This window comes from Vespula vulgaris, chromosome 1, assembly GCF_905475345.1.
Source record: "Vespula vulgaris chromosome 1, iyVesVulg1.1, whole genome shotgun sequence".
In the NCBI taxonomy this organism is placed as follows: Eukaryota; Metazoa; Arthropoda; class Insecta; order Hymenoptera; family Vespidae; genus Vespula; species Vespula vulgaris.
The window spans coordinates 854,053-865,857 of NC_066586.1; the positions used below are offsets into that span (position 1 = coordinate 854,053).

At 38.0% G+C, this 11,805-nt stretch overlaps 1 protein-coding gene across 2 annotated transcripts; it reads right to left on the reverse strand.

Moving 5' to 3' along the window:
- Window positions 1-1,833: 1,833 nt before the first annotated feature.
- Window positions 1,834-8,691, reverse strand: LOC127069306 (homeobox protein goosecoid-like). 2 transcript variants are annotated; one of them, XM_051006167.1, is made up of 4 exons: window positions 8,003-8,691; window positions 7,313-7,930; window positions 5,937-6,226; window positions 1,834-2,278 (listed from the first exon to the last, which is right to left on the reverse strand). In XM_051006167.1, the coding sequence occupies exons 2-4, from the start codon at window positions 7,806-7,808 to the stop codon at window positions 2,003-2,005; spliced, it is 1,062 nt and encodes a 353-aa protein (XP_050862124.1). In that variant the 5' UTR covers window positions 7,809-7,930; window positions 8,003-8,691; the 3' UTR covers window positions 1,834-2,002. The 2 variants fall into 2 exon arrangements, with proteins under 2 accessions (XP_050862124.1, XP_050862114.1); XM_051006157.1 differs by having other exon boundaries at window positions 7,313-8,691.
- Between the last annotated feature and the right edge of the window lie 3,114 nt (window positions 8,692-11,805).

Below are 11,805 nucleotides of genomic sequence, written 5' to 3' on the forward strand. Positions count from 1 at the left end.
GAGAAGAGAAGGACAATGATAAAAATGACGTGTTCACCATTCAGATCTTCAATATGATCTATCATTGTTGTCAAATCAACAATCTAAAATTCCTCGAACGTAAACCCAAGCCAGCGACTGAGCGGGTGAAAAGAAAAACGATCGACGATTGTCCCTTCGATCCATTGGATTGGAGAGATCCATGTACGATCGAGCAAGAGGAAGGAGATGATAAGGATGAAATTGAGAAGCCAACGTGGCTAAAATTGTTTAAAATGACGTGGATGAAGTGCGCCCTGCCGTCGGTTAGAAAAAAACCTGCTAAAGATGCCGCACCGAGAATGCGTTGGCATCAGTATCTGGTCGAAGAATCGAACAAACTTTTTTCTCTGTGGGGTGAATTACATATTACCGACGGTATGTTCGATAAAGAGAATCGCGGATTGCAGGCTTATGCCTGTTACGTTGTTTGCGCTGGTATGACGAGGATTACGGCGCCGGAGTATTGGACCTCCAAGACTCTCGATGTAATTGTCATGTGCGGCGATAGATACTACACTCATAGCAAATTGGAGGCTGACTTTAAGTCGACCAAACCAGAGTACAGTCACGTCAGCTGTTGGAACAGATATCTCATGAGTCATTTCAAAATCGGCGAGACCATGTTCGAAGCCAATGTTTTACCAGCCATTTGTGGTAGGCTCTATGCAAAAAATAGTATATATCTATGGCAATCGTTGGAGCAAATGTTTTTGAAATATCACTTTGGAATATTGACTTGCGAGAGTCATTGTCTTGGTGTGTTCAAATTTTGTGGAGCTTATTACATGTGCGACGTCAATTCTTTCGGCTCACCGCTGTTTCAATATGGCCAGGGTGCAGCCTATTTATTGAGAGCCACCTATTTCTACAAATTCATGATCATTCTTATATTAACTATCGGTTCACCGGAATGTAGTCGATTTGCTCTTAATCCGATCGAGATACTCAAGGTTATTGACGTCGATAGCACCGGACCTTCTGATTTACCTATCGGAAAACCAAAAAGAATTAATTACAAAGGTAGAAGAGATAAGGTCGTCTGTCCCTATGACGAAGATAAAAAGAAACAGATGAAGAAATGGAAGAGTAGAAGATCGGAGGGAAGAAAAACGCTGGATAAAACGTGTTGTAAGATGGAAGACTGATGCTTCATTCGAGAAAAAGAACTACCCTCGTGCGACTACTTGTATACTCGTTTCCTTAAAACGTTCGTTGCGTGTATCTTCGTTCTCGTTTAAAAAAAAAATCATTATTCGCGTCCTGTAAACTCAGTATTTCAAAAAAAAAGAAAGAAAAGAAAAAGAAAAAGAGAGAGAAAGAGAGAAAAGAAAATAAAAGAAAAGAAAAACGAAAGTTCGACGGATTAAACTAAAAGAAGGGATAGATGATAAGCCGATCGTCTTTAGGTTTCAGTACGGCACATCAGCGTGGAACCCATTAAATGTGTATAACGCAGCGCGACTTAGTTTCCGATTGCCCTTAGGGTTTATGTACTCGCACGAACTTGGCACGAACTTACCTTTCGGTGAACTTGCACACGCCAATATCTTCGGCACTTCTTCGATAGAAAGTTACTTTTACATATATGTATATATATATATATAAAACCACGTAGATATACGTAAGTACGTATATACTTTCTAATTCACATAGAAACTATATTCGATGAGACGTTAAACAAAATTCAAAAAAAAGAAGAGAGAAGAAGAATCGAACAAGAAAAAAACGAAACGAAAATGAGAACTTTTATATATGCATACGTACACAGATACATTACGTAGATATAAAAATGATATCTTTTGATCTGTTAGATGCAATAATTTATTTCGTTTATACACATTCATCGTTAGCCATATTTACAGGAATATTTACATTTTAGTTCCGTATTTACAGGCTTCCCAGGCGAGAAGAAAAGTCGACTTTCAGCGGTTTCAATGGCGACGCACGGTGAAAAAACGATTTGGATGAAGTCCTTTAGCGACTACGCGACCTCCAGATCGGAACTGTCAGTTTCTTGTTCGTGCTGTTGTTGTTGTTGTTGTTGCTGTTGCTGTTGTTGTTGCTGCTGTTGTTGCTGCTGCTGTTGTTGTTGCTGCTGTTGCTGTCTGGTCAAGGTCAGATGATCGGTAACCCTAATCGATGCCGTCGATACTCCATCCTCGTTGTGTTGACGTTGTTCCAGCTGGAGTTTTCGCATGCGTTCTTGTTCCTCGCGTTTTTGTTTGCGCCACTTGGCACGACGATTCTTGAACCATACCTAGAACACGGATTGCTTTATGAAGGAAGCCCACCGTTGGACGATTGCATTTGCATTTGTGGGTATTCCCGAACGAATCCCGTGGAGATAGGCGAAGATCGTTTTAAGATTGAAAATGATAGTCGTGCAACACCGCACCCTACGCGATTCAACCCTCGAACACCCTTCTCGACCCCCTTCGTTCCATGAAAATTCCCTACACATGTGTGTGTGCATATATATGTACATATATACTATTATATATATATATATGTATATATACGTACATATATATAAGCGCACATACGTATGTATGTACATTTCGATCGTACAATTATCTAAAAAAATCATTATACTCTCTCGCATTTATTTATTCCCCTGGTGATTCTCTTCCATTATTTACATATACAAATAATAATAATAATAATAATAATAATAATAATAATAATAATAATAATAATAATAATAATAATAATAGTAGTAGTAGTAATAATTATAAATAATAATAATAGTAATAATAATAATGATAATGATAATAATAATAATAATAGTGATAGTGATAATAATAATAATAATAATAATAATAATAATAATAATAATAATAATAATAATAATAATAATAATAATGGCACATTATCAAGAGGAAAAGTCTAGCAGACTAGCTGTTTTTTCGAGTACGCTTCACGTTGACGAAAAGAATTTTAATAACGGTTAATCGTTCGGTGCTTTATAAACCGAATACAAAAACGGGAGAGCTACATTAATATGTACCGGCGAGAGAGCATCAACGTTTCAAACGTAACAAAAATTTATGTCGAAGGAGAACTGTTTTGTATATTGCATTTATTAAAACGCATGGTACAATGGAAGATTAACTTCGTTCGAAGCATAACTCGTAATCCCGTCGTCTACCTTTTCATTATCATCTCCGAAAAGTTTTTTACGCCGAGTCCCCGTGAATCCAACGTGAACAGCCTATTTCTCTCTCTCTCTCTCTCTCTCTCTCTTTCTCTTTCTCTTTCTCTCTCTCTCTCTCTCTCTCTCTCTCTCTTTCTCTCTCTCTCTAACGACACCCTTTTAAAAGTATTTTCTAGCTAGGAGAATAATTGCTCGGGGCATCTCTCTAGCACGTTCATTTCATCCATTAATGTGTGCTAAAATCGAGAGGATTCTTAACGAGAGAGGGTCCGACGAAAGATCAAACGGGCCACATTTGAAATCAGCATTTGTCTCTTACGCCTGTCCGAATCGATTAGCCGCGAGCTCGCATACGACAATCGATATCTACTGTCTACCACCTATTCTAGTTTTACTCGTTTAATTTTTACATAACAAGAGACCGTCCCATATGTGGGATTTTCTTTAAGAAACAAAAAAAAAAAAAAAAAAAAACAATAAACAAAGATAAAAAAATATTGTTCTTCGTCTACTCTTACGGAGATAATATAAAAATTTTGGACGCATCGAAATGATTGATTTAAATAAAACAAACGGAACTTTATCGATTAATTTGTTATACCTGTTGTATTAACACTGTGAAAAAAAAATAATCGATAAGCAAATTAATACACTTATTTAATATCTTTCACAATTGTAATATTGTTTTTATCGGCTTTTATTTCTTATTAGAAAGTATACTTTTGGAATCTTAAATATTTAATATATAAAAAGGAAAGAATCTGAAAAATATATAGAAAATATAGTCGAAGTATTTATCATTAATAACGACTACAATATATCGACATAATCATCATTGTTGAATCGATGATCGATAAATCGTCGTCTTTTCTCTTAAACTTTAACTCTTATTAGAAAGTATGCTTTCAGTCTCTTAAACGTTATAAAAAAAAAAAAAAACTCAAGAATATAGGTAAGAGAAAAAATTAACAGATCATCGAGTGAGGTTTACCATTAGCATCTTTCGACGTGTTAATGAATGAATGATGAATTAACCGATAAGAAAACGAAAAAGTAAAGAAAGGAAAAGGGAATAATCTAAGGATAATAAATAATTTAAGGATTCGAACGGACGTCTTCGTATCTTCGAAATACGCGGAATCGCCGTAGGAACAAACAATTCCCCCTTCGTCCGCACTTTCTTCAAACATGGAATGCTCGAGGCCGTATTCCCTTTTGGCCGTGTGTCCTTTCCTCCTATAGATCATCGTGCTCCTTCCTCTCCTCTTTCTTCATCTCCTCCATCTCCTCCATCACCTCCTCCTTTTCTTCTTCGTTCTATCCGTCTTGTTCCAAGCACCAAAAGTCGCTTTTCTACTAATTCCGTGCAAACACGAAAGTGTTCGCTCGCTTGCTCGCTAGCTAGCTAGCTAGCTGGTTCGCTAGTTTGCTTGCTAGCCAGCTAGCTTGCTTGTTGCGACAGGTGCAACTCAGGTATATGTTGTTTCAAAGTCTTTAAAGACTTTTTCTCAAGAGGAAGGATTCTCTTTGTCAAAGCCGACTACGTGGGTGGGCTCATAGTGGTCGTCTCGAGTGTGAATGACTTTACGATAGCATGTGTGTTCGTTTCGGTACAAATTGTTTGACATGAACTTCAGAGTTTCATATTTTTTCAAATATATTCTTTAATGTAACCTCTCGTTTATATTATTCGATATTCTCTCTCTCTCTCTCTTTCTTTTTCTCTATTTCTTTCTCTCTTGACTTCTTACCGTCGGATTAGAACAATATTTTCATTCATATGTTTAACATCGTTGACTTTGATTTTTCTCGAAAGATTTTCAGTCGAATCAATTAATTAAACAAATAAGGATCGTTGAGAACGATCGAGTGAGTAATGGAAAAAGAAAGAAAGAAGAAAATAAAACAGACCAAATGACGATTGAAGTGCGATACTCAACGTGTGTGTGTCACCGTTAAATCAACGAAACACAGAAACTCTTTCGATACATCGAAAGTACATATAGAGAAAGAGAGGGGAAGAATCGTAATGTTCTCTCTCTCTCTCTCTCTCTCTCTCTCTCTTTGTCTGTCTGTCTCTCTCGTAAACCATTATACGTGTGTTCATAGATAAATGTGTGCGAAACACGTAGTAGACACACATGTAATTATGCCTGTGATCGAAGGCAAACACATTATCGGCAAAGCTTTTAATCTAGCAACCAAGCAACTTGTTGGTTCAAGTTGGACGGCAAGCGATAAATAATCTCCCACTCTCGCTAAATTTTAATAACCGCATTAAAATATTACTGGCTTTTGTGTCCATTAGAATACCAAACAAACCAGAACACAGACCTCTGTTCTCGTATACTTAGGCTCGTCACATTGGGGGATGGACCGTAAAGTTTGTCGACGTTACAAATTGTGCGTGCAGCCCCTAAACTCGTATACGGATGTTCCCAAATGTTTGTCTCTTCGAAACCCGATATTCAAAGTAATTTGTCTGGCACGCTTGATTTAACCCATCGTTTGGATAGAGAATAAGTTTTAGGATCTTAGTTGTCACTAAGACAAATTTTTTTTTAATTTATATCGTATCGTATATACCTAGGTGATACGTAGAAAGTATTGACAAGTAATCGTGTTAACCGATTAAACAGCCAATAGAAATTTTCTATCCGTTCTTCGTAAATATTACAAGTACGTATACAACCTATACGTACGATAAGTAGAACGTAATTGATAAGTAACCGCGTTAGTAATGATCTTCGATAAAACTCACCTCGATTCTTTCTTCCTTGAGATCAACCTGAAGAGCCAATTGTTCTCTAAGCAGCACGTCAGGATAATGCGTTTTATCAAATGTGGCCTCCAATTGTTCCAACTGTTCTTCCGTAAATATCGTCCGATGACGACGTTTCCTTTTCGTCATTGGTCCGACACCTGGCGTGCTTGGATTCATCTGATAAGGATGACCAGCGTGATAAAACGTTGGTTGTCCGTGAAGAGAAACACCTGCAGCAGCCATAGCAGCTACGTATTGTCCTGGATATAAGGCAGGATATGCGGCGGCTGAAACACGTTAATAAAAAACATACGTTATCTTATAACAATATTATAACACGATAATTAAATACATTTTAATCATTCTCACTCGACAAAAGTTTATAATAATGTTAATCGATCGAGATGACGATTGCGAGATTAAACGAACGACTAAAAAATTTTTCTCCGACTAAAAAATTAGAAAAATTGTTCTTCTAATGGAAGTAGTAAATGGAATGAAAGAATGAGAACGACAGAGAAAGAGAGAAAGAGAGAGAAAGAGAAAGCGACGGCAACCCCATTTCATGGTGCAAAAGGATGAAAAGCGAATGAACGAGCACGATCCCATGGGACGTTTTAGTTTAAAATCTCGAAAAAGAAAAATAAAAAAGCTTCTTAGACGCGACGTTTCGCATAAAAATGCGCGAAGGGAGAATTTCAGCTTTTATCGAGCTCTCTCTCTTTCTCTCTCTACTTCTGTCTCTATCTTTCTCCTTCCATCTTTTATCATCGTTTCTCGTATAGTTTATCTTTCTTTCTCGAGCTTCCGACAGGATTGCAAGGAGGCAAATCGTTCGTGCGTGATTGAAACGGATTTCAGCAGGCGCATCCCCAACAAGAGCGAAGACTCGCGAGAGACTCTTGCGCCTCGTGGAAATACTTAAAGCCCTCCAGGCATAAAGGAAATTTCGGTACGGGAAGGCGTCGAGCCTCAAGGGATTTGCACGTTCTTTCGTTTTCTTTTTTTTCTTTTTTCAATTTTTTGTTCTCTTTTTCTCTTTTTTCTTTTTTCTTTTCCGCGTCCTTCCTCACACCCGCTCATACACGATCACCCTCGATCAGAAGAGATCGCGCTACGTCTTATCGACGCACGACGAACGAGTAAAAGATATCGCGTTAAGACACTTTTATCAATATTTTCTTACTCTTATAATAATTCACGCTTCGACATATTCGATGAGAATGAGATAAGATATCGACGTATCAATTCGAAAAATGGATCGCTATGATATGGCGTCTCGATGATAATTAATATTTATAACGTAGGATCATTCGATAGATTGGATTGTTTTAAGGTGAGCGTAGATTTTAATAGAGGGTTAAAAAACGCACCGAAAAAATCCGCCGAGGTGAAGGCCAAATGATGAAGCTGTTGTTGAAGAGGATGCATGGTAGTCGTCCTCGAAGGTGAACCGACGGTTTCCGGATTCTGTATTATGGAGTTTAAGCTCGCAGTACTTGTTGGGGGTATATTAGCGATCGGTCTAGGTGCTAGGATACTGTCGATGGTAAATAGAGAGGTGGGTGAGGACATGGTAGCGGAAGAACTCGGCCTTGAAATTTCCCGAGGTCGATAACCTGCCTCTTCCGAACTCACTGGACTCCTGGAGAACGTTCTTTCGCGTGATTCCACTTCGTGTCGCCTCGAAGATGCATGATTTTGGGTATCGTGATTCTTTAATTTATGTTGTGGACCCTCAGGTGAATAATTGTATAGATAACGATGATTGTAACCGGATATACCGGGACCATCTTGAAGAGGACTCGATGGTTCTGTCATCGGAGAACGTGATCTCGGTGAATCACCAGCATAGATACTCTCTACCATGTTACGTGATTTGATATTGCTCGTCTTCTTGCTCTTTCTTCTTCTACTTCTTTTTCTTTTGCTTCTTCTTCTTCCTCTTCCTGTTCCTTTTGGATCTTCTTACTCCTTTATCTTCGTATAATCTTCGCAAGCAGTAGAAACGAAAAATTCCTCTCGGAAGTACAAATATCACAGTATTCGAACTACCAACTCACGATGAAAACTTTTCAAGAAGAAGTTCTCTTCTTTCTCTTCGTATGATATAGCTAAACTAGATCGAAGATAATCATCCACGATCTTGATCATATAGATATTACACCACAAAATCTACACATAATTAATTAGCAATGAGCTCAGATCTTATCGATCGTTAGATCACAAGTTCTCCGTAACACCATGAGCCATTGTTGTAATTTTTTTTCGATCATCGCGCACTATATTTTCTCGTATAAATACAAATACTCGATTCCCTCACCAATGATTATGACAAAACAGAAGAAAGAAACTTATGTAAGAGATTAATAATCTCGATATACGAACGATAATCTCTAATTGTTATTGAATGATATTTTAAGGGTACGGACAATTTATAGATAAAGTTCGACGTTTTGTAGTTCGGTGACACGCGTGGATGTTCTGTGACATCGCTGATAAAGGATACGACTGTGATTCGACTTCGTTGCGCGCGGTGACCTCTGTGGTGGTTGCGTTCGTGTCTCTCTCGGTTGGACGTAGACGAGAGCCACCCCCGAGTTGAGCTGAGCCGCGGATAGAGAGACACCCTCCGATTTCCACGCTCGACGTTTGTACGATCGGGGCGTGGCTCTTTCAAGCTCCACCACTTTTCCACCACCCTTCGCGAACCATTCTCTTCTTCCTTTCCTCTCGCCATCCCTCTACTCCTTCTACATCCCCTATTCGAGAGTGAAAAAGAGAGATGGAGAGAATGAGAGAGAGAAGAGAGAGATAGAGAGAGAGAGACAGAGAGAGAGAGAGACAGAGAGAGAGAGAGAGAGAATCAGGATTACGGAGAGGACGCAAGAGGAGATGCAATATCGCGGTGATATCGGTGTAGGTAGGGGTGTCGAAAGCACGCCGACCGGACACCCCTTGCTACTTCCCACCCCTTACTATCTACTCTCACCAACCTATGTACTACTAGCGTCTCGTCGAGTCTCATCGGAAACATTGCTGATATAACAGCGATATGGAAGCCTCCACCGACGACGTACTTAACATAGATAATTATCAAGGCTTTTCACGTATTAGCGAACTTCTCGATTAGCTCGATGTTTCTTCTTTGTATAATGATTTTTGTCTTTTTTTTTTCTTTTTCTATTTCTTTTTCCTTTTTTGTTCTTTTTTTTCTTACTCCTCTTTCTTTTCTTTTCTTTTCTTTATTAATCCACTATTTCATCGGTCGTTTTAATGTACCTTTGATTGAAGCTTCCATCAAATTTTCATTCGCCCACGATGCATTTTTTTTTTTATTTTTTTTCTTTCTTTTTTTTTTTTTTTATTATTCCAATAGTCGGTAATATCTACTTCTTTTTTATTCCAATATTCGTAGTATCATTTTGGCCGGCTTTTTCCATTTATTTATAAGTAGTGAAAAATATGTTTTTATTGATCTACCTATTCAATCTATTGTTTAAATGTACGATTAATTAAAGCCCTGAACAAAATTTTCATTTAAAAATCAAATGATCTCCGCAGCTTCAAGGTATTCCTATGGCTGTCCTATTAATCAGACTCGTATTTTTGTGTGGACAATAAAAAACTTTTTTCTTTTTTACTTTTTTCCTTTTGTTCTCTCTCTCTCTCTCTCTCTCTCTCTCTCCTCTTTTTTTCTTTTTTTTTCTTTAGCAATCCACTGTTCCACCTACCATATAAATTTACAATTAATTAAAGTCCCGATAAAATTTATTCGCGTTATTCTCAAATAATGCAAAAACATTAGCATTGAAAAATTAAACGATTCTAGTTTTGGACTATCATGGCCGTCCTATTCACCACCCTCGAATCTGTTCAATTATGCAAATCTCGCCCAATGCGTTCGTATTAATAGCATAAAACCGTTGTAATGCGCATTGACTGTCGTCATCGGTCTTATTCGGTATATCTAGGAGGGGATGATACTCGCAATGCGATACGTAGAGAACCGAGCGTGAAAAGATTTCCGAGGGGTGAGTATACGTGCTCCGACATTGTAAACTAAACCCTCCGCCCATCGTAGGGCTCATAGGTACGTCCCTACGCTTTCATTTCCATTCTGATGCACCAAAATCTGTGCCAAACTTAATCCTAATCCGTACGTTAATCGTGGCCCGATCCAGAGAACCAGTTTCTAGATGTATCCGTCGATTTAAGTCGCTGTTAGAACTGTTTGATCTAACTGACTGTTTTCTCTTTTGGTTTTTCGTCTTTTTTGTTATTTATGATAAATATCCAATTATATACATCAGTGATAATTTTTCTGTCAAATTTTTATTATACGTCTTTAGCGACGATCGCAATTTTATTATTATTAACGATTAATGATATAAATAGAAAAAAATAAGTAAGAATTTTGATTTCAATATGGTCGCGAGTGCATCTTAAAAAGACATATGGGCATCGAGCCACGGACCTACATCATTGCCAACCAACGAGGATCGGGATTATCCTCTGCGTTGGATTATTCCATGCCGTACAGGATTTGGTGTTTGCATCCGTGTCTGCGATACGTCGATACTTTCGTGAGGAATGGCAGGAATAGGAGGATTCGTATCCTGCGTCTGTCATTGTTGAGAGGTATATTATATTTACTATGTTTCGATTGGTTGGTACTATTTTTTTCGTAGAAACTTTCTAAAAGATTAGATCCATAACGTTAGCTCTCATAACGTTCTCAAGAATTATATGAAATATTTTTTTTTCTGGATCCTTGGATATATGGAAAAAAGAAAAAAACAAACATAATGACCACCTTTGACCGTTCTGATGGTCGACTTTGAAGTAAATACATATATATACATATTTTTTTTCCATTTCACTATATATATATATATATGTATATATATATCCGGTTTAAAAAGTTCTCTCCGCAGGAGAGCATAACCATTGGAAGATTAAAATTTTCTCGGTAATCATTGAGAATGCTATCCTTGGCGCTAATGCGACGACAATACAGATGTTTTCACGTCTAAGCGGCGTGCTAAGTGGATGTTCTCCACCCCTTAGGCGGCTACTATCCCAAGCCACCCTCTTCCGAGATTCGTGAAGCGAGTTGAGAGATGCTAGGGGCTTTTGGAAACGACCGATGGTGCAAAAGCTGCCACGTACTACCTGGCATCTATCATTTAAGAGAAGAAGTCTCTCTAGGAGACATTTAACCAAGGGATGTTGCTTCGGATTCGTTAGTTTGCGTTACACTTGACTGGACGCCTTTTTGCCTTGAGGTGGGGAAATAATCGAGCTGAAAGATGGAAAAAAGAAAGAAAGAGAAAGAGAATCTTTAGGTATACCAGAAGCCAATGGAAATTGATCCTATGAATTATCTTTCTTCTCTTTCTCTCTTCCTTCACCATACCTTTCATTTATTCTTCTGTTAGATACTTTCAAAAATACACGCGGAAGTTTGTACTCCACGGGATGCCTCCAATTGATGTTTCGCAAGGCAAAGAAGGCATCTTGCTTCTTATAGATCCGCAGAAGTACGGTTTCGTCGACTTAACAAAACACTACGGCATCTTGTTTCGAATCTCTATCTTATTATTTAGCTCGCGAGATTTTCTTCTTCGATATTCGAATCTCTCTCTCTCTCTCTCTCTCTCTTTCTTTCTCTTTTTCTCTTCGAGAAAAAAAGGAAATGGAAGACTCGTCGAAAATTTAAACGGATCAAAATTATCGTTCTTTATATTTCTTTCGAGCATTGTAAAAGAATATTAAACTAAGTTTTCTTACTGTGCCTCCTGATGATTCCCTTGTACGTGTTCCTGTGTATGTGTATGTTTACATGTATCGGTGAATGGGAATA